This window comes from Tamandua tetradactyla, chromosome 8 (assembly GCF_023851605.1).
Source record: "Tamandua tetradactyla isolate mTamTet1 chromosome 8, mTamTet1.pri, whole genome shotgun sequence".
Lineage (NCBI taxonomy): Eukaryota > Metazoa > Chordata > Mammalia > Pilosa > Myrmecophagidae > Tamandua > Tamandua tetradactyla.
Genome location: NC_135334.1, coordinates 66546519 through 66573269, shown reverse-complemented (window position 1 = coordinate 66573269; position 26751 = coordinate 66546519). Strand labels below are relative to the sequence as shown.

General features: G+C 36.1%; 1 protein-coding gene and 1 pseudogene across 7 annotated transcripts in view; both read right to left on the bottom strand.

Annotated features, from left to right (window-relative positions):
- Window positions 1-20407, bottom strand: part of ALG8 (ALG8 alpha-1,3-glucosyltransferase) — a 58636-nt gene extending 38229 nt beyond the window's left edge. For 4 of the 7 annotated variants that reach the window (XR_013156717.1, XR_013156716.1, XM_077113464.1 and 1 more), the window contains exons 1-5: window positions 20257-20407; window positions 12349-12427; window positions 5679-5872; window positions 2845-2954; window positions 1326-1393 (exon numbers count right to left, since the gene is read on the bottom strand). Coding sequence is in view for 2 of the 7 variants with exons in the window: in XM_077113464.1 (XP_076969579.1) it covers window positions 1326-1393; window positions 2845-2954; window positions 5679-5872; window positions 12349-12427; window positions 20257-20351 (546 nt within the window). In the remaining 5 variants the exon portion in view is untranslated. The other 3 variants (XR_013156718.1, XR_013156721.1, XR_013156719.1) reach the window with 3 other exon arrangements.
- Window positions 20408-22193: 1786 nt separating this feature from the next.
- LOC143645118 (threonine--tRNA ligase 1, cytoplasmic pseudogene) lies at window positions 22194-26519 on the bottom strand (annotated as a pseudogene).
- Between the last annotated feature and the right edge of the window lie 232 nt (window positions 26520-26751).

The window sequence follows — 26751 nt, the reverse complement described above, 5'->3', positions numbered from 1 at the left end:
TAAGATCTAGATAAGACCTAGCTGATTCTAGAGTCAAAACTAAGTGCATTTGTTCAACAACCATCTAACAACCATTCATTGAACACCAGTTATGTCCTAAGCACTTTGCGGATTTTTATGGTTAAAAAAAATTATCCAGATATTTACAGTTAACAAAGAACTTTAAAACAGATTATCGTGTTTGATCTTTCCAAAGTCCCTGTGATGCACATAGCACGATTTTTCAAATAATATTAAGGATACATTTCTTTTTATTTTTCAGACAAGAAAACTGAGAGAGAAGGTTAAATGACTTGCCTTGGGTTAATAGTTTTCAAACATGATTGTGATAAAAATTCCCTAAGGATTCCTAGGGCCCAATGCTACAGTTTCTGATTCAGTGTACAAAAGGGTGGCCCAGAAATCTGAATTTCTGATTTCCAGCTCTATAAGAGAAGAATAATTACAGATACCTCACTGAATGGTGTTAACAATATTATCTCACAGTAGGATGTTATATGCAATGTACCTAATCTGAAGTAACCATTATATGTAATGTACCTATCTGTATGAGTCACATAGCTCCTTAGGGTTAGTCAGGATAGGAACTGAGGTCCTTTGATTCCAAATTCTGCATGTTCCTTTACCCTATGTCATATGCTTCTGAAGGTAAACACCACCATCACAGCTATTATACTGTAAAAGCTGCTGGAGATTTCATTCCTAGATAAATAACCCCAACGAAACATAGAAATTCAAGTTTAATGCATGTCTGCCACACTATAACAACTTTTTAGAGGCATACCTTATTTTATTGCACTTCACTTTATTAAGCTTCACACATATTATGATTTTACAAATTGAAGGTGTATGGCAACCCTGTGTCAAGTAGGTCTACTGGTATCATTCTTCCAATGGCATGTGCTTACATCATGTGCTTACTTCTGTGTCACATTTTAATTTAGGTATGTACTTTTTTTTTAAGCATAATACTATTGCACATTTAATAGACTACAATGTAGTGTAAGCATAACTTTTATATGCACTGGGAAAAAAAATTCATGAGAATGGCTTCACTGTGATATTTCCTTTATTATGGTGGTCTGGAACTGAATCCACAATATCCCTGAGGTATGCCTGTATAATCATCTCAGGTGTAAAATGAGGAATATTATTGTCAAAAGAGAAGATGGTATTCATGAGAAATATCCAATGAAAGCATCTATAGCACTTGGCAACTCAAAATGGGCAAATAAATTTACTCATCTTCCATTACACCGCTGCCTTTACAAGCTGAAAACCACATTTAAGGGGGGAAAAATCTAATTCAACAATTTTGTGTTTACCTGAAATAATCGTGCAATGGAGAGTAGCATTAATCCAAATAAAAAACCATTGTACTGGAAATGAATATCTGGACTGATATCAAGGAAAGAGAACAGAGGATACCAAAAAATTGACAATGAACCCATGTTGAACAAACTGAATACAGATATTAAAAATGCTTTCTTAAAAGGTAAGTTAAAGACAAAAACATTCCTGCCAGCTTGGATTTCTCATAAATGTGCTTTCTATAAACAGAATCAAATCCTGGACAAATTCTTTAATTAAAATGTCTGTTTAAGAAAAAAAAAGGAAACATTCCCATTTTCCCTACTCTAAATATACAGCAAACTATTTTTAAAAAGCAAGAAGTTTTTGCTGTTGTTTTAAAGATAAATTTAGAATTGAGCATTTTTTTTAGAATTAGATTTTTTTTAGAGTTTTTTGGAATTTTTATAAAATTTAGAATTTTTAAAGAATCTTTAGAAAATGGGAAAAGTTCTGCTAATATGCAGCAATCATGGTTTATACTACATACATAGTCTTAAGCCTCTGAATGAATGAACCTGAGAGGTAGGTAGAATCATCATTTTCATTTTGTAGATAAGAAAATTAGAGACATTAATCTACTCAAAGTCCTAAAGCTACTGCAACATATTTAAGTTTGAGTCAAGGTCAGTCACAAACCAAAATCCAGGTGCTTTCCTTCATACCAGTTTGCTTCTAGAAAAACCATAAAACATTAGGATTCTATAATTAGGATTTTAATTGCATTCATTTCCTCTGGATTTTAAGAACTTTGCCTGTAAATATGTGGCAAACCAAGATAGCGGAAAAGCAGGAAGCCCTACCTGTTCCTATATGCAACATTGTGATAGGCCCATTATATGTAAAATATTTAGAATAATGGGTACCAAAACTATTAAAGATATATGTATTTGATTAATCTGAAGACTGTTAACAAATCCCAGTACATTGCTTTTCTGATTATTTTACTGATTTTCACATATCACAATTAAATTTTCAGGGACAAGGTGCTCTAACAACCAGAGTATAGTAAAGGTGAGTAAAGACCACAGTTTTAGGAGCCCACTAACCCACCCTATACCCATATTCAGAAGCTCACATTTCTATGCACTGCAGTTAACAGCAATATTTTAATATTCTTTCATCAGCAGTAACAAAGATATCACACCAATATTATGGGTCAATAACAGAGAAGGATAAAAGGTATGGGAAGGACATGAGTTTTCTTTTCCTTTTCTGGAGTGATGAAAATGTTATAAATTTAATCATGGGGATGTATGCACAACTATGTGATGATAACTGTGCATCAGTGATCGTATACTTTGGATGGCTTCTATGGTGTGTGAATGTATCTCAAAATTGCATTAAAAAATTTAAAAACTGCAGTAAGAATAAAGTCAAAACAGCAAAAACAAAGAGAACTCACTTTCATAATCATCATGATAGGGAGACTTAATCTTCTACATGGTAGATATCAGAACAAGTAATGGAAAAGTACATAAAATGCAAGGATACGGTCCACAATTAGCAACCCAAAGTTCCAGAGTAGTAAAACTGATATGATAAACTTGGGCTTCTCTGTCAATTCTTTACCTGCTTTTTTCCCATCAATGCATTTACAGCACCTAAAATGAAATACAAGGAAAGAATGAGAAAGAACTCTGATCTTCATTAGAACATCACAATACTTCTGCAGTGCACAGTATATTTTATTAGCCATTCCTGACAAACTCTCAACCCCTTTTTTTCCTTTCTTGTGAAAATAACATATATACAAAAAAGCAATAAATTTCAAAGCACACTGCAACAATTAGTTGTAAAAAAGATTTTAGAGTTTGGTATGGGTTACAATTTCACATTTTTAGGTTATTACTTCTAGCTGCTCTAAGACACTGGAGACTAAAAGAAATATCAATATAATGATTCAGCATTCATACTCATTTGTTATACACTACCTTCTCTGTATAACTCCACCATAACCTTTCATCTTTCTCCCGTGTGTGTGTGTGTGGGGGGGATGGTAATGATTTTCCTTGCATAGCTGGGCTTAGACAGAGGGAGGTCACATCTGAGCAACAAGAGTTTTTCTGGAAGTAACTCTTAGGCATAACTATAGGTAGTGCTGCCACCTTTTTAAGAATTCATGTGCTTAATCAATTTAGGGGTTGACAGAAGTATAACTACTAAAGTATCGGTGGCTGAGAGGGTTTATCAAATAGAGTTGAGAGGCTACTCTGGAAACCACTCTTACGCAAGCTTCAGTTAGACATTGCTACCTACCATAATTTGCCAAACCCCAACCATAACCATTCCACCAATCCTAAAAAACCAATCCTATAACGCCTAGGGCATTATATAAGGTTCTACAAAGGTTCCATGCATCAGGGTAACTTTCCAGAAACCTACAACTTCCAGCTGGATCCCTGGAACAGGTAAGTCGTGAAATGCAGAGGGGCCAGCCTCTCCAGAACATCAACTAGTTGACAGCCCCTTCCAACATGAAAAAGTTAGAACTGCACAGTCCAAATACCCCTAAAGAGTGGGAGAAGGATCAAAGGAGGAGGAGGAGTTTTAAAAGAAAAAGTAAGATTGAACAAATGAGTATGACTGTTGAATCATTATACTGGTATTTCTTTTAGTCTCCAGTGTCTTGGAATAGCTAGAGGGAAAAAACTGAAATTGTGGAACTGTAACACATACCAAACTTTAAAATATGTTCTATAACTACTTCTTACAATGTACTTTGAAATTTATTGCTTTTTTGTATATTTTTTATTTCATAATTAAAAAAAAAAAGACAGCAGCAGAAACAAAGACCTCAGGGTCAGCTCTACTCTTTCTCAGCTATGCTGATTTGAAAACAGCCCTCATTTCACAAAAATAAAACAAACAAAAAAAACAGCCACCAAGAATCCAAAAGTAAGAATTTTGAAAACTGAAAGGACACATACTGCTTCAATCCTTAGACCAGGATAATATAGAACTCTAAATTATATATCATCATATGAGCCAAATTAAGAATACAGCTGTAATGTGCATCTCCCAGTTGTCCAAATAACAGAAAAAAACTTTACCTAAAAATGTCATTTAAAGGTCAATATATATTATTAAATCACAACAGCAGGTAACAAAACAGTGGGATCCCATTTTTATTTTGTAAAAAGTACATTAACACAAAAAAAGGCTGAAATAACAGGTATCAAAATGTTAATAATGATACATAGCTATAGTTAGGGGGGAATGGGTCATTTTTACTTTGTGTATATGTGCTTTTCTATGTTTTCTAAAATTTCAATGAGGATGTATTATTCTGTAAAAATAAGATTTTAAAAATATGTTTCATTTTAATATAATTCTAAAAACAAAGAAATCTAAAACAAATAATAGACACAATAAAGATGCAATTTAAGAAGGGCTAGCAAAAGGTGTCTTGCATTTTCCTCACTGAGCCTCGGTTTCCTCACAAATAGGTAATAATCTTATAAGGTAAGTGAGAAAATTAAATAAGTTAATAATTTATATATAGAGCCTGATTCTGGAAACGGACCCTTAAGAGTTTCAACATTTTATATCTTAATGGCTCCACTAATGGGAACAGAGTCTATTCCCTCTCAGTTCTGCCTACTTTCCTGGGAGCCTGAATTACAAAGTTTTGGGTTAAAAGGAGTACACTATCAATCACCTTCCCTTTCAACCCTTGCCAGGTTAGAAACAGATTAAAAGGTTAAAGTGTCAAACAGGAATTACTCAATGAGAATAAGCAGGGGTTAAAGAGTTCCCAAAGGCTCTCCAGAACAGGGCCAGGGTTTTGTATGGATGGCCTCACAAACAGAAATGATCAATTTATTACAAGGGTCACTGAATGGACAGTTACTAGTCTGTCACAATCATACCAATAGGCTTAAGTATTAGGATAGGATGGAAATCAACATTAACTGAGAATCTACCACTTGGAAGTTACCATGCAAAACATCTATTTATATGTACTTGATAACCTAAGGACTCTGATGGTAACTTTGGTAGTTGGTACACTGTATATATGTGTGCAACTGTGCATGTGGTGTGTGTGTATATCCCAAAGAACAGGATATGTTATGGCAGCCGCTGGGGGCTGCTGTAAGCAAGGAAGGAAAAGTATAAGTAGTCATTTTGAGTGGGAAAAGTGGCCATGGAATTCTATCAGGGACTATGTCTCAGCTTCACAATCTCTTGTTCTCCCTGCCCTGTAAACCCACCTCACTCACATTTTCTTCCAAAAGTTTCAGTCAGACTTCTCACTGTAATTACTCACTGTACAGTTTAATATTTTCTCAACATCTTTCACACAAAATGACATTCCCCAGACTTACTCATGGACAGCATAAACAAAGAGTGTATCTGTAAAGATGACAGAAAATCTCTGGAAAAGTAGGGTCCTTGAGCTGGAGTAATTCAGGTTATGAACATTTAGCATCTCTTGATCAAAATATTTGGCAACATGTGACAGAATATACTCAAACCATGCAAAAAAAGGAGGGTAATCCAAGGTCCATTCTGAAGTTGCCTGTGATAAAAATAAAAATAAAACATATCTTAAGTAACTGAATAAACAAAAAGGATACAGAGAATTTCAAATATTTCATCTCTTCCATTTTTTAAAAAACACAATGAATTAGGAGGAAGGATAAAAGTTAAGGGGAGGGGAGGTGCAACAGTGACTCAGCAGGCAGAGTTCTTGCCTGCCATGCCGGAGACCCAGGTTTGATTCCCCGTGCTTGCCCATGTAAAAAAAAAAAAAAAAAAAAGAATTTAAGGGGAGGTTTGGACTTTGTATTTGGTGAGGGTGTGTTTATCAGTTATTTTTTCCTTTGGAGCAATGAAAATTGTTTAAAATTAAGAGCGATGATGATATTACAACTAAGTGAGGATAATGTGAGACATGAATTGTTGACTTTGGACATTATACATGATGCTAAATGGATGGAGGTAGCTGAAGAATACACTGAATGAGAATTAGAATTGTGGTGTATATATATGATGGAATACTGTACGACTACAGAAAGGAGCGAAGTCATGAGGCATGCAATAAGGTGAATGAACCTTGGGGACATTATGTGGTGCAAAATAAGCCAGAAACAAAATAACAAATATTGTATGGTCTCTTTCAGAAAATGCATATAAGAAAATTGGGGACTAGACTGTAAGTTCTTATAGCAGTCACATTAAGTCCAGAGCTGTTATTATTTCTGGATTTTGAAATGCTGTGCTATATATGTATAACCTGGAACTTTGGCTACCTGTGTGACACCTAAGACTCAGAGTTGGAGTTCTGCAGCTTTGAAAGTTAGCAATGCTACACACAGCAACTGCTAAAGAAACCAAAAAAGAAATCAGCCTTCGTTTAGAGATAGGAATGGGACTAAGGTAAGTTGGAATACAGGGGTAAGGATGACACGTTTATATTTAAGAATTTCACCTACTGCCTGAGACCAAAGTAAGAAAGGTTTATTTTGTCCAAAACCTAAATTTTCTGTATCACATAATCTAACTCAACCTGTCTGGATAGATCATTTAAACAATCCAAACACATGAAGCCCAGAATGGGAATGAGGGCTTGTAATTCTGTATAGTTTAATTTAATACCCAATACACTCCAGAGTATTTTAGGCAGATAATCAAAAAGTATTTGCAAAGTCCCTTGAGGGACAGAAGAAGAAATATGGAACTATTAAGGTTTTCTACCGGGGAAACCCCTGATACTGTCTCAAATATTAGGGACTCCCAAGTCAAGAGGCCAAGCCCTTGATCTTGAAGCTTGCTTTATTATTTTTCCTTTATTTTATTTTTAATTTTAATTTAGTCTCTATAAATTTATCATCACAATCCATTTTTTTCCTTTTTTTGTGAAAAATAACATAAATAAAAGTAATAAATTTCAAGGCACATTACAACAATTAGTTGTAGAACAGATTTCAGAGTTTGGTATGGGTTACAATTCTACAATTTTAGGTTTTTACTTCCAGGTGCTCTAAGATACTAAAGACTAAAAGAAATATCAATATGATGATTCAGCAAACGTACTCATTTGTTAAACCCTACCTTCTCTGTATAACTCCACCATCACCTTTGATCTTTCTCCCACTCTTCAGGGGTATTTGGGCTATGCCTTTCTAACTTTTTTAATGTTACAAGTGGCTGTCAATAATATGGGATGGGGGATGGAACAAGTTAATGTTCCAGCCTCTGGAGAGGCTGGCCCCTCTGCATTCTACGACTTGTCTGTTCCAAGAACTCATCTGGAGGTTGTAGGTTTCTGGAAAGTTACCCTAGTACACGAAACTTTGTAGAATCTTATATAACACCCTAGGTGTTTTTTAGAACTGGTAGGAATGGTTTTGGTTGGGGTTTGGCAAGTTATGGTAGGTAGCAATGTCTAACTGAAGCTTGCATAAGAGTGACCTCCTGAGTAACCTCTCAACTCTATGTGAATTCCGTCAGCCACTGAAACATTATTTGTTACACTTTTCTCCCCTTTTGGTCAGGATGGCGTTGTTGATCCCCTGGAGCCAGGGCCAGGGTCATCCCTGGGAGTCATCACCCATGCAACCAGGGAAACTTTCACCCCTGGATGTCAAGTCCCATGTAGGAGGGAGGGCAAGATTTCATTTTTAGAGTTGGAATTAGAGAGAGAGAGGTGAGGCTTGCTTTTGTGTAGCTTATTTCTGTAGCAGAGAACTTAAACCTACCTATAGTTATACCTAAGAGTTACTTCCAGAAAATCTCTTTTGTTGCTCAGATGTGACCTCTCTTTCTCTAAGCCCAATTCTGCAAGTAAAATCATTAACTACCTCCTACGTGGAACATGACATGCAGGGGTGAAAGTCTCCCTAAGCAACATGGGCCATGACTCCCAGGGATAAACTGGCTCTGGCACCATGGGAGCAACAACGCTTTCCTGACAAAAAGGGGGAAAAGAAATGTAACAAAATAAGGTATCAGTGGCTAAGAGAGTTCAAATAGAGTCAAGAGGCTATTCTGGAGGCTATTAGCTTTAGCTAGATATTGCTAATTACAAGGGTTTGCCAAACCCAACTGTGCCAGTTTGAAGTTATTATGTACCCAGAAAAGCCATGTTTTAATCCTGATTTGATCTTGTTGGGGCAGCCATTTCTTTCTTTACTTTTTTTTTTTTTTAAATATTTTTATTGCAAAAACAAACATACAAACATTCTTGACAAAACATTCTTGACATCGTTACAATCAATGGCTCACAATATCATTACAGTTGTATATTCATCACCATGATCATTTTTTTTTAACACTTGCATCTCTCCAGAAAAAGAAATAAAAAGAAAAAAGAAAAAACTCATACATGCCATACTCCTTACCACTTCCTCTCATTGACCACTAGTATTCCAATCAACTCAATTTATTTTAATCTTTGTTCCCCCTATTATTTACTTCTTATCCATATTTTTTACTCATCTGTCCATACCATAGATAAAAAGAGCATCAGACACAAGGTTTTTTACATGGGCAGGCACCAGGAATCGAACCTGGGTCCTCTGGCATGGCAGGCAAGCATTCTTGCCGCTGAGCCACCATGGCCCGCCCAGAGACAGACACAAGGTTTTCACAACACAGAGTCACACTGCAAAAGCTATATCATTAGACAATCATCTTGGCAGCTATTTCTTTTAATCCTGATTCAATACTATAAGATGGAAACTTTTGATAGATTTTCTCCACAGAAATGTAACACACTCAATTGTAGGTGTGATCTTTGGATTAGATGGAGATGTGACTCCAACCATTCTAGATGGATCTTGATTAGTTTACTAGAGTCTTCAAAAGGGGAAACATTTTGGAGAATCCTCAGAAACGACAAAACTGATAGAAACTTCAGAGCAGAGCTGACAAAGATGCTAGCACTTAGAGAACAGAGAACCAGATGTATGGAGATGCCTGGAGCCCAGCAGATATCACCTTGAGATGTTAAGCAAGCCAGAACCTTGAGAGAGCCAGGAGAAGCCAAGAAAATGAAAGCCAGCCCTGGAGAAGCAAAGTGAGGAACCCCCACAGGAACAGAGGCTGAAAGTAATGGAACCCAGGAACAAGGGACCAGCAGATGCCAGCTGGTGCCTTCCCAGCTGACAGAGGTGTTTCTGATTCATCAGCCTTCTTTGAATTAAGGTTTTTCCCTGGATGCCTTAGTTTGGGTATTTTTATAGGCTCAGAACTATAAATCTGCAACTTATTAAATTCCCCTATTAAAAGGTGTATCATTATATCCAGAATTTATAAAGAGATTGTTCAACTCAACAACAAAAAGACAGCCAACCCAATTACAAAATGGGAAAAAGACTTGAACAGACACCTACCAGAAGAGGAAATACAAATGGCCAAAAGGCACATGAAGAGATGCTCAATGTCCCTGGCCATTAGAGAAATGCAAATCAAAACCACAATGAGATATCATCTCACACCCACCAGAATGGCCATTATCAACAAAACAGAAAATGACAAGTGCTGGAGAGGATGAGGAGAAAGAGGCACACTTATCCACTGTTGGTGGGAATGTCAAATGGTGCAACCACTGTGGAAGGCAGTCTGGCAGTTCCTCAAAAAGCTGAATATAGAATTGCCACACGACCCAGCAATACCATTGCTGGGTATCTACTCAAAGGACTTAAGGGCAAAGACACAAACGGACATTTGCACACCAATGTTTATAGCAGCGTTATTTACAATTGCAAAGAGATGGAAACAGCCAAAATGTCCATCAACAGAAGAATGGCTAAACAAACTGTGGTATATACATACGATGGAATATTATGCAGCTTTAAGACAGGATAAACTTATGAAGCATGTAATAACATGGATGGACCTAGAGAACATTATGCTGAGTGAGTCCAGCCAAAAACTAAAAGACAAATACTGTATGGTCCCACTGATGTGAACGGACATTCGAGAATAAACTTGGAATATGTCATTGGTAACAGAGTCCAGCAGGAGTTAAAAACAGGGTAAGATAATGGGTAATTGGAGCTGAAGAGATACAGACTGTGCAACAGGACTAGATACAAAAACTCAAAAATGGACAGCACAATAATACCTAAGTGTAAAGTAATCATGTTAAAACACTGAATGAAGCTGCATCTGAGCTATAGGTTTAGTTTGTTTGTTTGTTCGTTTTTGTTTTTTTGTTTTTTTTTTTTACTATTATTATTACTTTTATTTCTTTTCTCTATATTAACATTCTATATCTTTGTCTGGTGTGTCACTAGTTCTTCTAAACCGATGCAAATGTACTAAGAAACGATGATCATGCATCTATGTGATGATGTTAAGAATTACTGATTGCATATGTAGAATGGTATGATTTCTAAATGTTGGGTTAATTTTTTTTTTTTTCCATTAATTAAGTAAAAAAAAAAAAAAAGGTGTATCATTTCTGGTATATTGCATTCCAGCAGCTTACAAACTAAAAAACCAATCAAAACTATACCTGTTAACCCTAAAAGAAAACCTAGGGCTCTGACATTCTACAAAAGTTTCATGCACTAAGATTACCTTCTAGAAACCTATAACCTCCAGATGGTTCCTAGGCCAGATAAGTCCTGAAACCCAGAGAGGTGAGCCTCTCCAAGAACATCAACTAGTTCCATCCCCCTATCCAATATCGTTGTCACCCCCATCTAACAAAAAAGTTAGAATGGGCATAGTTCAAATACCTCTAAAGAGTGGGAAAACCATTAAAGGAGAAGGAGAAGTTATAACAGAGTCTTAGTTTAACTGCTGAATCATTATACTGATATTTCCTTTAGTCTCCAGTGTCTTGGAGCAGCTAGAAGGAAAAACCTAAAACTCTGGAACTGTAACTTATACTAAACTTTGAAATCTGTTCTATAACTACTTGTCACAATGCACCTTGAATTTTATTGTTTTTTGTATGTATGTTATATTTCACAATACAAAAAGTCTAACAAAACAAAAAAACAAACAAAAAATGAAATTTAATTCCCTTTAAAATATGTCCTAAATTAATGCCAGGTAGGACTGAACAGAATACTAAAATCTGTCTTCTAAGCTATTTAATATGGTCATCAGTTTCCCTAAAAAGAGTCAACTAAACCTCAGAGATAATTAATCTGAGACTTTAGTAATAAATCTGGTTATGACATAGTTCTACTTACCTAAATACAAAAGGGAACTATAGTATAACAAATGATTCACTACCTTGGGTTCAAATTCTGTCTCAGAGAATCAATTTCCCCATTTGTAAAATGAGGCAGTGTGAGGATGAAACACACCTATTAAACATTAACTCTCCATTACCTTCCCCTAACCTGGCCTCTAGAAATCTTATCTCTATATTCTGTCTCTATAAATTTATTTATTCTAGCTATTTCATGTAAACGGAATCATACAATACATGTTTTATATCTGGCTTGTTTAGCACAACACGATAATTTCAGGGTTCATGCAGGCTGTAGCATATATCAGAACATCACTCCTTTTATGGCTGAGTAATATTTCATTGCCTGTATATACCACATTTCGTTTATAAATTTATCAGTTGATGGATACTTCGGTTGTTTCCACCTTTTGGCTATTGTAAATAATGCTACTACCAACACTAGTGTATATTTACTGTTTTCCATTCTTCTGTCCCTGCTTTCAATTCTTTTTGGTATATACTTAGGAGTGGAATTTCTAAGGAACATGGTAACTCTATGTTTAAACTTTCGAAGAACTGCCAAATTGTTTTCCGTAATGGTTGCACCATTTTACACTCCTGCCAATAACATACAAAGGTTTCAATTTCTCAGTATCTTTGCCAACACTTGTTATTTTCTGTTTGTTTAATAACAGACATCCTAATGGGTGTGAAGCGGTATCTCACTGTGAAGAACACAATTGTTATAAAGATTAATTAAAACCTAAGATCACATGGAAAATTGTTTGAACGTCAGTAATACTTATGGGGTTTTATACATCATCTTAAAAATAAATTTAAAAGTAAAAATTAAAACTCACCTCATAATACCATTGTGATATTGGAAGACTGTGAGTGATAGCAAGCCAATTTCGGTGTACTTCAAAATCTGTGGAATGACTACCAAAAACAATTAATTAATAAAATAAGATCTATTAACATTTATCAACTTCATTATTTCCATAATTATGCTTTTTAAAAATACAATTTATTTGCTTTTGACAAAATATACATAACATAAATTCTTTGACATTAAGTATACTGACAATACTGTATAACTTTCCCCACTGTCTATTTTCAATTTGTATTATCCCAAACCAAAACTCATACTTATTTAACAATAACTACCCATTCTCCCTTCACCCATGGTAACCACTATTCTGTTTTCTGTTTTTATTAAATTTGCTTATTCTAAGTATTTCATATATAAGAAACTATACATTTGTCCTTTTGTGTCTAGCTTAACTCAACATGTTTCAAATGCCCACCCATGTTGTAGCACATACCAACACTTCTTTTAACAAGGGTGCTAAGTCCATCCAATGGGAAAATAATTGTATCTTCAAGAAATAGTGTTGGGAAAACATGCAAAAGAATGTGATGTGGATCCCTATCCTTCCCCATATTCAAAAATTAATTAAAAATGGATCAACAACCTAAATATAAGAGCTAATACTATAAAACTCTTACAAGAAAACATAGGGAAATATCTTCAGGCCCTTGTAGCAGGCAATGAACTTTGAGATTTTAAGCTAAAAGCACAAGGAACAAAAGAACAAATACATAAAATGGACTTCATCAAAATTAAAAACTTCTGTACATCAAAGGATATTATCAAGCCAAAAAAAGACAACCTACAGAATAGAATAGATTTGGAAATCATATATCTGATAGGGGTTTAATATCCAAAATATATAAAGAACTGCTATAATGCAACAACATAAAGACAAATAACCCAATTATAAAATGAGCAAAGGACTTGAATAGACATTTCTCCAAAGAAGATAAATCGATGGCCAAAAGGTATCTGAAAAGATGCTCAATCTCACTAGTCATCAGAGAAATGCAAATTAAAACTACAAGATAACACTTCACATCCACTGTGGTGGTTATTATAAAAAAATAACAAGTGTTGGCATGGATGTGGAAAAAACAGGAATCCTTATACATTGCTGGTGGGAATGTAAAACAGTACAACCACTGTGGCAAGTGTGGTGGTTCCTCAGAAAGTTAAACATAGAATTACCATGTGTCCTGGTACTTCCTCTCCTAGGTACATACACCCAAAAGAATTGAAAACAGGGACTTGGAAAGATATTTGTAGACCAATGTTCATAGCAGTATTATTCACAATAACCAAAAGGTGGAAGCAAACTAAGAGTCCATCAACAGATGAATGGATAAACAAAATGTAGTACACAAATACAATGGGCTATTACTCAGCTGTAAAAAAAAAAAGACGTGAAGTCCACAAATATGTTTTAAACTGGTACAACATCCCTTAAGCAGTCACAGATTACTATCCTATAAAGACATCAATAGGGAGTGCACAATCCTGGAACAGTTTACTTATTTAGAGGTCAGGTCTCCTTCTGGAAAATCTGGAAAGCTGGGACTCTCCAAGTAAGAGAAAAGGGTCTTGAAGCTATCTAAAGGGCTGACAAAAAGCCATGATTTTTCTTAGGGGTTGCTGAGAGGTGACTTATTCTTGTTCACATATAATTGTAACAAGAATTATTATTTAGAAAAGGCCTCAAGGACAAGTTGGATCTTTAGGGATGCACAGAAGTTCACCAGACAGAAAGGAGGGAAAAGGTCCCTGCCCTATCTTTCCTGTATCTCCCAATTCTCTGTCTATTATTTTCCCCCTTCAATTTTTTTTTTTTTTGCATAGGCAGGCACCGGGACCCCTTCAATTTTTTAAAATAAATTCAAGCATCTCCCATTTTTTAAAAAAAATTTATTTTTATTTTTTATTTTTATAGGAAAAAAAATCCTATTCGTCCACTGCTGTGCCTCCTTTGTATGTCTAGAACAGATGTATAGGCTCAATAAATTCTTACTCAATTTAACTACATGCACCAAAGTTAGTAAGTTTCATAGCCAAACCCAATTTACACTTTCCAATAGTTTTATGTGACTTTCTGGCAGTGACTACTCTCTCCTGAATTTTCTAGTCAACCCCTTTTCAGTTTCTTCATGATCTTCTCTTCCTACATGTATCAGGTAAATGTTCCTATACCCCTAGGCTCAGTTTTTAGTCCTTTTTATGCAAATTACTCTGCTCTGGACAATCTTATTCACACTTACTGCCTCCATTAACAACTGCATAATGATGATTCCCAAATCTCAATATGCAACCTTGGTCTTTTTCCTGAGTTCTAGAGACATACATCTCCAACCGTCTCTTGTCAGTTTCACCTATAATGCATAGATTCCTCAAATTCAAAACTGAACTGATAACCCAGCAGTTCCATTCCTTAGGTATTCTCAACAGAAATGCATACACATGTTCATCAAAGGACATACACTGTAGAAGAATATTTGAAACAGCATTACTTTTAATAGCCCAAAAGTGGAAATACCCAAATTTCTATAAACAGAATGACTAAATAAATTATGATATATTCATTACTAGACTACTACAGAGCAGCAGTTCTGAGAGTCCTAGGAATCCCTTGAAAGTTTGAGGCCAAAATTATTTTAATACTACTACAGATAAATTTGACCTTTTGCATTCTCATTCTTTCAGGGGTGTAGAGCATTATTTCCAGAGGCTACCTAACATCTGATGATGTCCTCACTCTGATGGCCAATGTAATGTTTTGTGAATTTCTGTTTTAACAATTTATTATAATTTCTAAATGGTAAATCTCTCTTTCCATACATATACATAAGGGATGTATGTGCATGTGTGTATTTGTATGTGTATATATATACATATATAAAACATAAATATGCTCTTTAGAGTCCTCAATGATTTTTATTCAAAAATTTTGAGAACTGCTGCTATATAGCAGTGAGAATGAACAAACTATAATTACATGCAATAATATACAAACTTAATGCTGAGTGAAAGAAGCCAGACCCAAAAGAGAATATACTGTAAAATTCCATTTGTATAAAATCCCCAAAGTATACAAAACTTAATCTATAGAGTTAGAAGGAAAAATCACTATATGCGGCAGTGGGGAGGAGCCTAGTGATGGAAAGGATGTATGAGGGGCTTCTGGCTTTCTGATAATATTCTGCGTACTGATTTAGATACTAGATCAACTAGGTGCTAGTTATACAGACATACTCATATTGCAAAAATTCACTGAGCTGTACACTTGATTTATGCTTCTAATGTATTGACTCGGTATAGAATTTTATGTTGAAATTACTTTCATGCAGAATTTTTAAGAACTGCTCCAGTTTTTTGTATACAATATTGATACTGAGAAGCCTCATTCCTCTGAGATTTCCCCTTCCTCTACAGGAAATTTTTTACTCTATTTATCTCCAGCAGTGTGAAATTTCTAGTGCTAGGTACTACTGGGAAATTTTATTATTTGTTAATTTCCTCCTTTCTATTTTATTTAATCTCTGAAATGCTTTTTAGTTGGATGCTAGGCATTCTAGATTGACTATCTAATTCTTATCTTTTCTCTCATATTTCAAGATTTACTCAAATTTATCCTTTTAACAACTACATTTTCTATTTTTTAAGTACCCCTTTATTCTCATTCTTTTTAATAGTATCTGTTCTTGTTTTATGGATATATCTTTTTGAGCTTCTCTTAAGATAGCATTTAAAAGGTTTGAGGGAGTTTTTAGGCATTTTCTTTTGTTAGCTGCATTATATCTATTTCCTTCAGTCTTTTTATGTTTCTTTCTGTTATTTTGTTCTTTTCCCTGTTGGCTTTACTTTATGGAGATCAGGTATAGAGCTGAGTTTCACTAGGGGCTCCCCAAGTGCTTTCCTCTGTGGTTGTTTCCAGTTTTTCAGAGAATAAGCCTTTGATTTTCTGCTTTTGTACTTGAGTTGAAAGAAGATATTGGGTTGGGGGTTCCGAAGAGAAGAGGGAAGTCTATCATTCTCTACAGACTTCTGATTATTCTGAGTTTTCTGCCCCTTTCCTCACTTCTGCCTTTCATAGAACCTAGTACCTCTGAATCCAGAGCTTCCTCTATATAATTTCTTCAGAGAAGAAACCTCACCTACAAGAGGGATAGATGCTTAGTTGTCAATATTATGGGACAGCAGGCTTTTTTTCCCTTTAGTTTATTGATTCACATCAAACTCCCACTTTTTACTCCCATATATCCAAGTCTTGAGGTGCTCTGGAGTTCTGCAAGGCATAAAGAATTTTTTCTTATCCATATCCCTCTCTGTAAGCATGCTGAACTGAAGCCAATTGTTACCATTCCTTCTCCTGATTTAAAAAACCTTCTTGAGCTTTCTCATGTATCTTTTCATTATGTTTATAATTATGTCATTTTAACATCACTTTAGTCAGATCTTAAGAAAACATAAGCTTTAGTAACCAGTTACCTTTAATGTAACTTGTCAGTTTCCCCAGCATGGACTGTAAGCAATCTGAGAGAAAGACCAGTCTTTCAATTTGATGTCCCATGTTTACTCAGAGCCGAGAACATAGCAGGTCTTAATAAATGTTTGCTGATTAATGATGAATGGTTGAATAAATGAGTGGGTGGATGGAGGAAAAGAACACATGAATGACAGGCCAAAGACCCCAGAGACACCCTTCTGTACTTCACTGTGAAGTGAAGCTAGTAGTAGGTAGTAAGAACTAGGCAGAAAAGATAGCTTGATGTTAGACTGAAAAGAATGTTAGTTTAAAATGATCACAATGGATCCCCAAGAAAAGGTTAAATTTTATTGTGTACAATCTAAGGCACAGAAGTTTAAACTAAGAAGAACAGAAGTACTTTTTTTTTTTGTATGCTATATGGCGGGGTCACACTTCATTCTTTTTCTATGCGAGAATTCCATTATTGTAGCACCATTTGTTGAATTTTCCCTTGTTTTTTGGGGGGAGGGGAAGCGCATGGGCTGGGTAAAAGTACCTTTAACTTGCTGAAACTGTATTTGGAAAAAAATACAAAACTGAGGAAACTACAGACATAACACCAAATATTAAGTAACTGTTTTCTTTTTTAAAATTGTATGAAAAATACTAGCATCATTTCTTATCTGTACATCCAGTTTCCTAACTGAGCTCCTCATATTATTTCTTGCCTTTCATTAATCTATCCAAGATATTGCACATAAAGTAATTTTTCTAACACAAAAATGTGTGGTCACTTGGCCCTGTGGAAAACCTTTCAGTTGGACTCTGCCCTATAGATAAAGTAAAAATTCCTTAACGCTGCTTAAAAGATCTTTCGGTGGCCCACGGTGGCTCAGCAGACAAGAATGCTCGCCTGCCATGCCAGAGGACCCAGGTTCGATTCCCGGTGCCTGCCCATAAAAAAAAAAAAAAAAAAAAAAAAAAAAGATCCTTCTCGATCTGATTATCCACTCATCTTCCCAGCCCATTTCTCACTACCCTCATATCTTGCCTTGCCTTCTATGCTCCAGACATTCTTTTCCCTCTGCCTGGAACACTCCCTGTGAGGTGGGTACTATAATTCTTACAATTTTACAGATGAGGAAAATAAGGCCTGTGCCTTAGATTAGGTGGCTTGCTCTAAGTTATGCAGCTAGTAAGTGGCAAAAGCAGATTTCAACCCAGGCAATCTGATTCCAGAGTTGTGGCTCTTTAACCAACAAGTACCTCCAATTTAGCTGTCATTTTCTCTGGGAATCCTTCCTGATTTAAGATTGTCTGTGATCTCTACATCCAATGTAAATCTTCACTCTGTCTACTTTCTACCCCGATTGCCACCACTCTGGTTCAAGTTACCATCATCTCTTACTTGTACTTCTTCAACATCCTTTAAATGGCCTTCTTGGTTCTACTTCTTCCTCCTCTAATTATTTACATAGCGATCTGAGAAATATTTTATAAGTGACAAACCATTTAGACTGATCTCAGAATAAAATCCAGACTTCTCATCCTGGTTTTATAAGCTCCTGAATGAATTGATCCCTGCCTATCTTTCCAATTTCATTATGCATGTTACCTGTCCTGCTACTTATAACATTCACACTATATTGGTCTTATTCCAATCGCCCAAACTTGCCAAGTTTTTCTCACCAAACGGCCTTTGCTCATATAATACTCTCTTATAGGTATGTTCTCAACACATAGTTTTGCATGGCTGGTCTCTCATTCATTCTTTAGGTCTCCAATTATATATCAGTTCCTCAGGTACCTTCCCTGACACCCAATTTAAAGGAAGTACCCCTTGCTAGACTCCCCTGTAGGATCCTGCTTTTTCATAACACTTAATAGTTAATGTAACTATGTTGTTTCATTTCTTACCTCTTATGCTTACTAACTACACACTTCATAGAGTTAGAGATCATATCTATTTTGTCTTTCCTATAGTACCTAATCACAGTGGTGTGACATAATAGCAGTTAGTAAACATTACTTTGAATAAATTTGCATGTATCCTGTAACTTTGCTCTTATAAAAAGGAGAGCATTACATAAAACTTTCTTAGTCATAGACCAACAGCAGTGTTCAAAATAAGAACCCTGAAGATGCACTTATAGGCTAAAGTAACTGAAGCAAAAGATATCACCTTATACACACAGACCTATACTTAAAAAAAATTCCCATTCATTCTAATTTGAAAGGAATTTCCTACATCTTAGTAAGATTTTTCAAATTAGTTTTAAAAACAGAAAGCTGTGTCTTACTGCTTTCAGTTATGCAGAAAGTTAAACCAACTAATCCCCTTTTCCCAAATCTCCATAAGTCATTTTGCTGAACCTACATATACATTCCATTGCCTACAGAATTACATATACACCTGAGTAGGGACATACCTTCTATACATACAACTTTCCCATTACTTTAACAAGAGGCCAACAAGAGCGTGAATCAAGACACCAATAAACCAAACCGTAACTTGGGGGTAAGGAGACCTGGAGGGAAGGGAGAAAAGGGAAAATGGGAGAAAAAGGAAAACTCAAGAAGTGAGAAGAGTTACGTGAATTTTAGGCAGAAGCTAATATTAACAAATACTGAGTATTTGTTAATTTATACACACCTCCATTTGGTGGTTGCTTCCTAATTGGTTCCCATGTTTTCAGTCTGGGCCCTGCATCCCCTCTCCATACAACAATGTAACAATGACCTTCATAACGCTGAATGATCTGGCCACTGCCTATCTCATTCAGTGCCACTCTCACTTCTCCCTTACTATTCTTCGGCCACAATGGCTTCTTTCGGTTCCTAGAAGGCTCCAAGTTCTTTCCCACTACAGTACCTTCGCACTTGCTCTTTCCTATGTCTAAAGTGCTTTACACATTGGTGACTTTTCTCATCCTTCAATTTTAACTCAAACAGTACATCCTAAGATTAAGTCCTGCCACTTACTCCCTATTTTCTTTATAGACTTTTTCCATGCTGAAACTTTCCGTTTATCTGTCCCCACAAACCCCACGAGGGCAAAGACCACACTGTCTTGCCTACCACTCTTATTTCTAGGACTTAGAACACTACTTGCACAGTAGACAGTTGATAAATACAGATAAATGAATGGTGGAGGTGGGTGTTCTACACGTGCATTAAGAATGAGGACCCGGAGGTTCATAAACGTTAAAATGGCTCGCCCAAAGTCAGACTGCGGCAGACCTGAAACCAGCTACCTAGATCTGTGTTCTAATTTTCGCGTCAATAAACAATTCCTGAGCACAGTGGCTGATTAGCAAACACGGCCTCAAGCCCCTTCGCCTCCTCACACTCAGGGACAACGACACTTCTCACGCCCGCCTCGACAAACCGCGGAGCCTCTCTGCCCAGACCCTGGATGTGTATGTCCCTTACTAGGTGGGGATGAGAAGGCATTTGAGAAGAGTCACCCCAAGCGCCAAAGCCGAAAACCAATGGACACCACCAGTCGCAATTCCGAGCGCCGCCATCGCAGAGACCCGCGCGATTCAGTTCAACCAATTCTACATCCGGGTTCTCTGCGCATGCGGGGTAGACCCTCGGAGACGGCGCCCTGCGTTGTGCGCATGCGCTCACTTTGCCGTTGGAAAGAGCTCGGACATTTAAACCTCTCGCCTAAGTCTTCTCCCAGACCTGCCTGACCCGGCTTCAGAGGTCTTTAGTGCGCCTGCGCTGGTCTTTGCCGGCGAGAGGTTGGATTTATACTTCTGCTCATATCAGGGCATCTGCTCTGGGGTTTGATTTTGCTTTTGCCTGCATTGGAATTACGTGAGCGAGAAAGACGCTAGAGATATCCACATGATAGCAGAGGAGACAGACCCGTAATCTGAGAGTTAGTTACAGTAGCTAAAGTAGTTGAGTGTACTGTGGAGGCGCCTAGCTCGGAAGTCTGAACCCGGCTATCGAAAAAAGGAAAAGGGTTTGTCAAGCAAATAGGGGAGGGGGCAATCTAGGCAGAGAATGGCAATGAGCAAAGAGAGGTGAAAAACATTCCGTGTTTCAACGGCTAGGCTCTTGGCGCAGCACCTGCCTCGGTGAATCTCATTTAGAGGCAGGCTAGAGTCTAGCGTTTCACACACTTAAAGTAACAATAACCCAGAAATCTTGTTCAAATTCTGATTCTGATTCAGCAGGCCTGGGGTGGAGTACGAGATTCTGCATTTTTAACAGACTCTCCGATCATGTCAATGCTGCCAAAGCACAAGCAATGGAATGTCTTGTTTCTGTCATTAATTATGATCGTGGAGAGATTACTTAATCTAAGCCTCGGTTTCTTTTTGTTAATTGGAGATAAAAATACTTTTTACCTCATGAAATGATTGTGAGGATTAAATGAAGAGTATGTAAATTATTTTGTAAACGACATAACAGAATATATGCTCAATGTTTCAGAGAACTTAAATACTTGCTGAAGGAGGCACAGCAAGTAGGTAGGTGGCAGTGTCACTTTCCTCAAATGAGCTTATACCTTCCCACAGTTTCAACTGCCACCCATGTAAAGATGACTCACAAGTTTGTATATCTAGACCAGCACTCTTCTCTCACTTCAGACCTTTATATCCAATTGCCTACCTGACATCTCTTAGATGTCTTAAAGGTACCTCAAATATGCAAGACTGAACTCATGATCTTCTTTCAATTTTCCCTGCTCAGAGAATGACACCACCATGCAGCCGTTCAAGTCAGTAACCTAGGAATCATTCTTTAAGAGAAAAATTTAAATAATATATTTTATTGAATCCAATATATTAAAATACTATCATTTCAACATGTTATCAATATAAAATTGAGATATTTCAGACTCTTTTTCTTATTAAATCTTCAAAGGGCAGTGTGTGCTTTACACTTAGAGCAATCATAATTGCAATATTAAAGTTTCATTGGAAACTTTTTTTAAAATGTGAATAAAAGTTTTTATTTTTTCAGTAAATCCAATTTTAGTCTTTTATCTTAATCAAATTGGATAAATTTTATTTTTTTGCTGCATTAAGTTGACAAAAATATTCTCCCACATTACACTAAAGCATTCCTCGTTTTATTTCCAGTGCTCAGATACTTAAGGAATAAAACAATTTTAATGGTTCTCTTTTAATTAACTTCTTCAAATACACATTGTCTAAAACTTGTCTAAGTTAATAAAGGTTTATCCTGCAGTCATCTATGCAGATTCTACCCAACTGTTCCAAGTTCAGTAAAATTGAAGTCTTCCTGAGTTTAATGTTATGGAATTACTGCCCAAGCTTTTCCATTGTGCCAATAAGTCTTTATTAAAATTTTTCCTCTGCTTGTTTGCTGCTAGACTATTTGAGCTGCTATAACTGCTCAATGGTTTCAGAAACAGTACACTTTCCATGTACCTTACTGTCTTTTGAAGGGATACTAATACTGCCACTGGTTTTCTCTTTTTCACCAACAATTAGGATGAAGTTATTTTGTGCCTACTATGCATTTCTGATTTTCTTATTCAATGTGCAGCGTAGATCCAGATCAATGTCTGCCATAAATTTAGCATCGTGGAATTGTTGCTGTAGCTTTTACTCATATTCATCACATGTGGGTCCCACTGGAACCACCATTATCTGGCAAAGAAACAGTCAGAAGGCCCATTTGCCACCATAGTTTTCAGTGAGGGTAGCAATCATTGCACCGACCCCAAGATGGCTCAATGAACAATCACTGGCCTTTTCTTATCATCACAAACATGGCTTACAAAAGTAAGATTAAATCTGATGGGCAACTGAAAATCCAGCTGAACTGTTGCACACTGGTGGTAACAACCAATTGCATCTTTAATCTGTATGTCGCTCTTTGTGCCATAGAAAACTCCATCTCCAGTTTTTTAACTTCCACTTTTCACTAAATTAATTCAGGCTGTTTTCAAGTTGTTTCTCAGCTTGATTCCATACTTCAGTATCGCCAAAGAACTTCTCTGGGTGGGTAGAAAGATTGAGTTTGAAAGAAAATCCAAATACACTATGTACTGTCTGTAAAAAATCCAGACAATCTTTTATTTCATCCTTGATTTGCTCCATGGCACAAAATATGTGAGCCTCATCCTACTGGAATCTTCGTACTCAGGTGAGTCCTGGGAGTGCTCCCAACAGCTTGTTCCTATGAAGTACCCACAAATCAGCTACCCACAGAGGCAACTCTCACAAGGATCTTGGCCGGTGATCAAACATGAGGCAGTGTCCTGGGCAGTTCATGGTTTCAGAGCAAATAACTCCTTCTCTACCTTAGATGTTTGGGGTGACCACTTCTTGGAATCCTTGTTTCCTATCACTCCTGATAAATTCAATAAATGCAGACTCCCTTTGGCAAGAAAAAGCAGCTTCCAGGGCTGAGTTCATGGAAGAACTACAGTTCTTAGTCCCTCCCAATTTTCCTATGGTCTTGGTTTTTAGCTTCCTCTTGGAACTTCTCCCACTCTTTCAACATTTTAGGATCTGAGAATGAAATGCCATAAATTCTTTGGAGAGTCTCCATATCTGCTTCCCAGTATGTGGAGGAATTTTTGTGTATTTTTTTTTTTTATTAATTAAAAAAAGAATTAACAAAACAATTAGAAATCATTCCAATCTACATGTACAATCAGTAATTCTTAATAACATCACATAGTTGCATATTCATCATTTCTTAGTACATTTGCATCAATTTAGAAAAAGAAATAAAAAGACAACAGAATAAGAATTAAAACAATAATAGAAAGAAAAAAAAACAAAAAAAACAAAAACAAAAAACCTATACCTCACATGCAGCTTCATTCAGTGTTTTAACATAATTGCATTACAATTGGGTAGTATTGTGCTGTCCATTTCTGAGTTTTTATATCCAGTCCCGTTGTACAGTCTGTATCCCTTCATCTCCAATTATCCCTTCTCTTTTTTTTTTTTTTTTAATTAACGGAAAAAAAGAAATTAACCCAACATTTAGAGATCATACCATTCTACACATGCAATCATTAATTCTTAACATCATCACATAGATGCATGATCATCATTTCTTAGTACATTTGCATTGGTTTAGAAGAACTAGCAACATAACCGAAAAAGATATAGAATGTTAATATAGAAAAAAAAATAAAAGTAATAATAGTAAAATCAAAACAAAACAAAACAAAAACCTATAGCTCAGATGCAGCTTCATTCAGTGTTTTAACATGATTACTTTACAATTAGGTATTATTGTGCTGTCCATTTTTGAGTTTTTGTATCTAGTCCTGTTGCACAGTCTGTATCCCTTCAGCTTCAATTACCCATTGTCTTACCCTGTTTCTAACTCCTGCTGAACTCTGTTACCAATGACATATTTCAAGTTTATTCTCGAATGTCCGTTCACATCAGTGGGACCATACAGTATTTGTCCTTTAGTTTTTGGCTGGATTCACTCAGCATAATATTCTCTAGGTCCATCCATGTTATTACATGGTTCATAAGTTTATCTTGTCTTAAAGCTGCATAATATTCCATCGTATGTATATACCACAGTTTGTTTAGCCACTCTTCTGTTGATGGAGATTTTGGCTGTTTCCATCTCTTTGCAATTGTAAATAATGCTGCTATAAACATTGGTGTGCAAATGTTCGTTTGTGTCTTTGCCCTTAAGTCCTTTGAGTAGATACCTAGCAATGGTATTGCTGGGTCGTATGGCAATTCTATATTCAGCTTTTTGAGGAACCGCCAAACTGCCTTCCACAGTGGTTGCACCCTTTGACATTCCCACCAACAGTGGATAAGTGTGCCTCTTTCTCCGCATCCTCTCCAGCACTTGTCATTTTCTGTTTTGTTGATAATGGCCATTCTGGTGGGTGTGAGATGATATCTCATTGTGGTTTTGATTTGCATTTCTCTAATGGCCAGGGACATTGAGCATCTCTTCATGTGCCTCTTGGCCATCCGTATTTCCTCTTCTGAGAGGTGTCTGTTCAAGTCTTTTTCCCATTTTGTAATTGGGTTGGCTGTCTTTTTGTTGTTGAGATGAACAATCTCTTTATAAATTCTGGATACTAGACCTTTATCTGATATATCATTTCCAAATATTGTCTCCCATTGTGAAGGCTGTCTTTCTGCTTTCTTGATGAAGTTCTTTGATGCACAAAAGTGTTTAATTTTGAGGAGTTCCCATTTATTTATTTCCTTCTTCAGTGCTCTTGCTTTAGGTTTAAGGTCCATAAAACCGCCTCCAGTTGTAAGATCCATAAGATATCTCCCAACATTTTCCTCTAACTGTTTTATGGTCTTAGACCTAATGTTTAGATCTTTGATCCATTTTGAGTTAACTTTTGTATAGGGTGTGAGAGATGGGTCTTCTTTCATTCTTTTGCATATGGATATCCAGTTCTCTAGGCACCATTTATTGAAGAGACTGCTCTGTCCCAGGTGAGTTGGCTTGACTGCCTTATCAAAGATCAAATGTCCATAGATGAGAGGGTCTATATCTGAGCACTCTATTCGATTCCATTGGTCGATATATCTATCTTTATGCCAATACCATGCTGTTTTGACCACTGTGGCTTCATAATATGCCTTAAAGTCAGGCAGCGCGAGACCTCCAGCTTCGTTTTTTTTCCTCAAGATGTTTTTAGCAATTTGGGGCACCCTGCCCTTCCAGATAAATTTGCTTATTGGTTTTTCTAATTCTGAAAAATAAGTTGTTGGGATTTTGATTGGTATTGCATTGAATCTGTAAATCAATTTAGGTAGGATTGACATCTTAACTATATTTAGTCTTCCAATCCATGAACACGGTATGCCCTTCCATCTATTTAGGTCTTCTGTGATTTCTTTTAGCAGTTTTTTGTAGTTTTCTTTATATAGGTTTTTTGTCTCTTCAGTTAAATTTATTCCTAGGTATTTTACTCTTTTAGTTGCAATTGTAAATGGGATTCGTTTCTTTTTTTGTGTGTATTTTTAAAGTTTTAATTTGGCCAGTGTTTCTAACGTGTAGATCCTGGCAGAGATCTATCAAAGGGCCAGACCCTTTCTTATTAATTCTAATATTTTGTCTGTAGATTATTTTAGAGGCAATCTATCACCTGCAAAATAATGACTCTTTCCTTCTTTCCTTATCAACCCTTTGTTCCACTTGTCACTTTTGTTCCCCTTATCTCTTTTGTGCATTTGTGGTACAATGTTTAATAGTTATAGCAATAGTGTGTATACTTAAAATATTTCTGTTTAAACAGAATGCTTTTAGTTTAACATCCATTGTTAATTATTACTGTGTTTCTCTTTTTATTATTATTTTTAAACAATTTTTGTCACACACCATACCATCCATCCAAAATGTACAATCAATGGCTCTTGGTATAATCACATAGTCATGCATTCACCACCACAATCAATATGAGAACATTCTCATTTCTCTGGAAAAAGAACAACCCATCTCTTTATGCCCCCTTTTATTGATGCTTAGCTTTGGTATAATGCCTTTGTTATGACTGATGAAAGAATATTACAATGTCAGTGTTAACTATAGTCCATAGTTTGTACTAAAATAATTGAATTTTCCCCCATATACCATCCTATTACTAACACCTTGTAACAGTGTTGTGCATTTGTACTAGTTCATGTAAGAACTTTATTATATTTATATGAATTAATCACAGCTATACTCCACTATAGGTTTCACTACGTCATACAGACCTATGTTTTATCCTCTAGCTTTCGTTCTAGTGACATACACGACCCCTTCCAACCATACTCACACTCAGCATTGTTAGTTTTACTTACAATATTATGCTACCATCACACAGTATTGTGCTACCCATAGGAATCATTCTTTTTAAAAAAATATTTTTACTGAGAAATCTTTACATACATACAGTCCATCCATAGTACACAATCAATGGCTCACAATATCATCACCTAG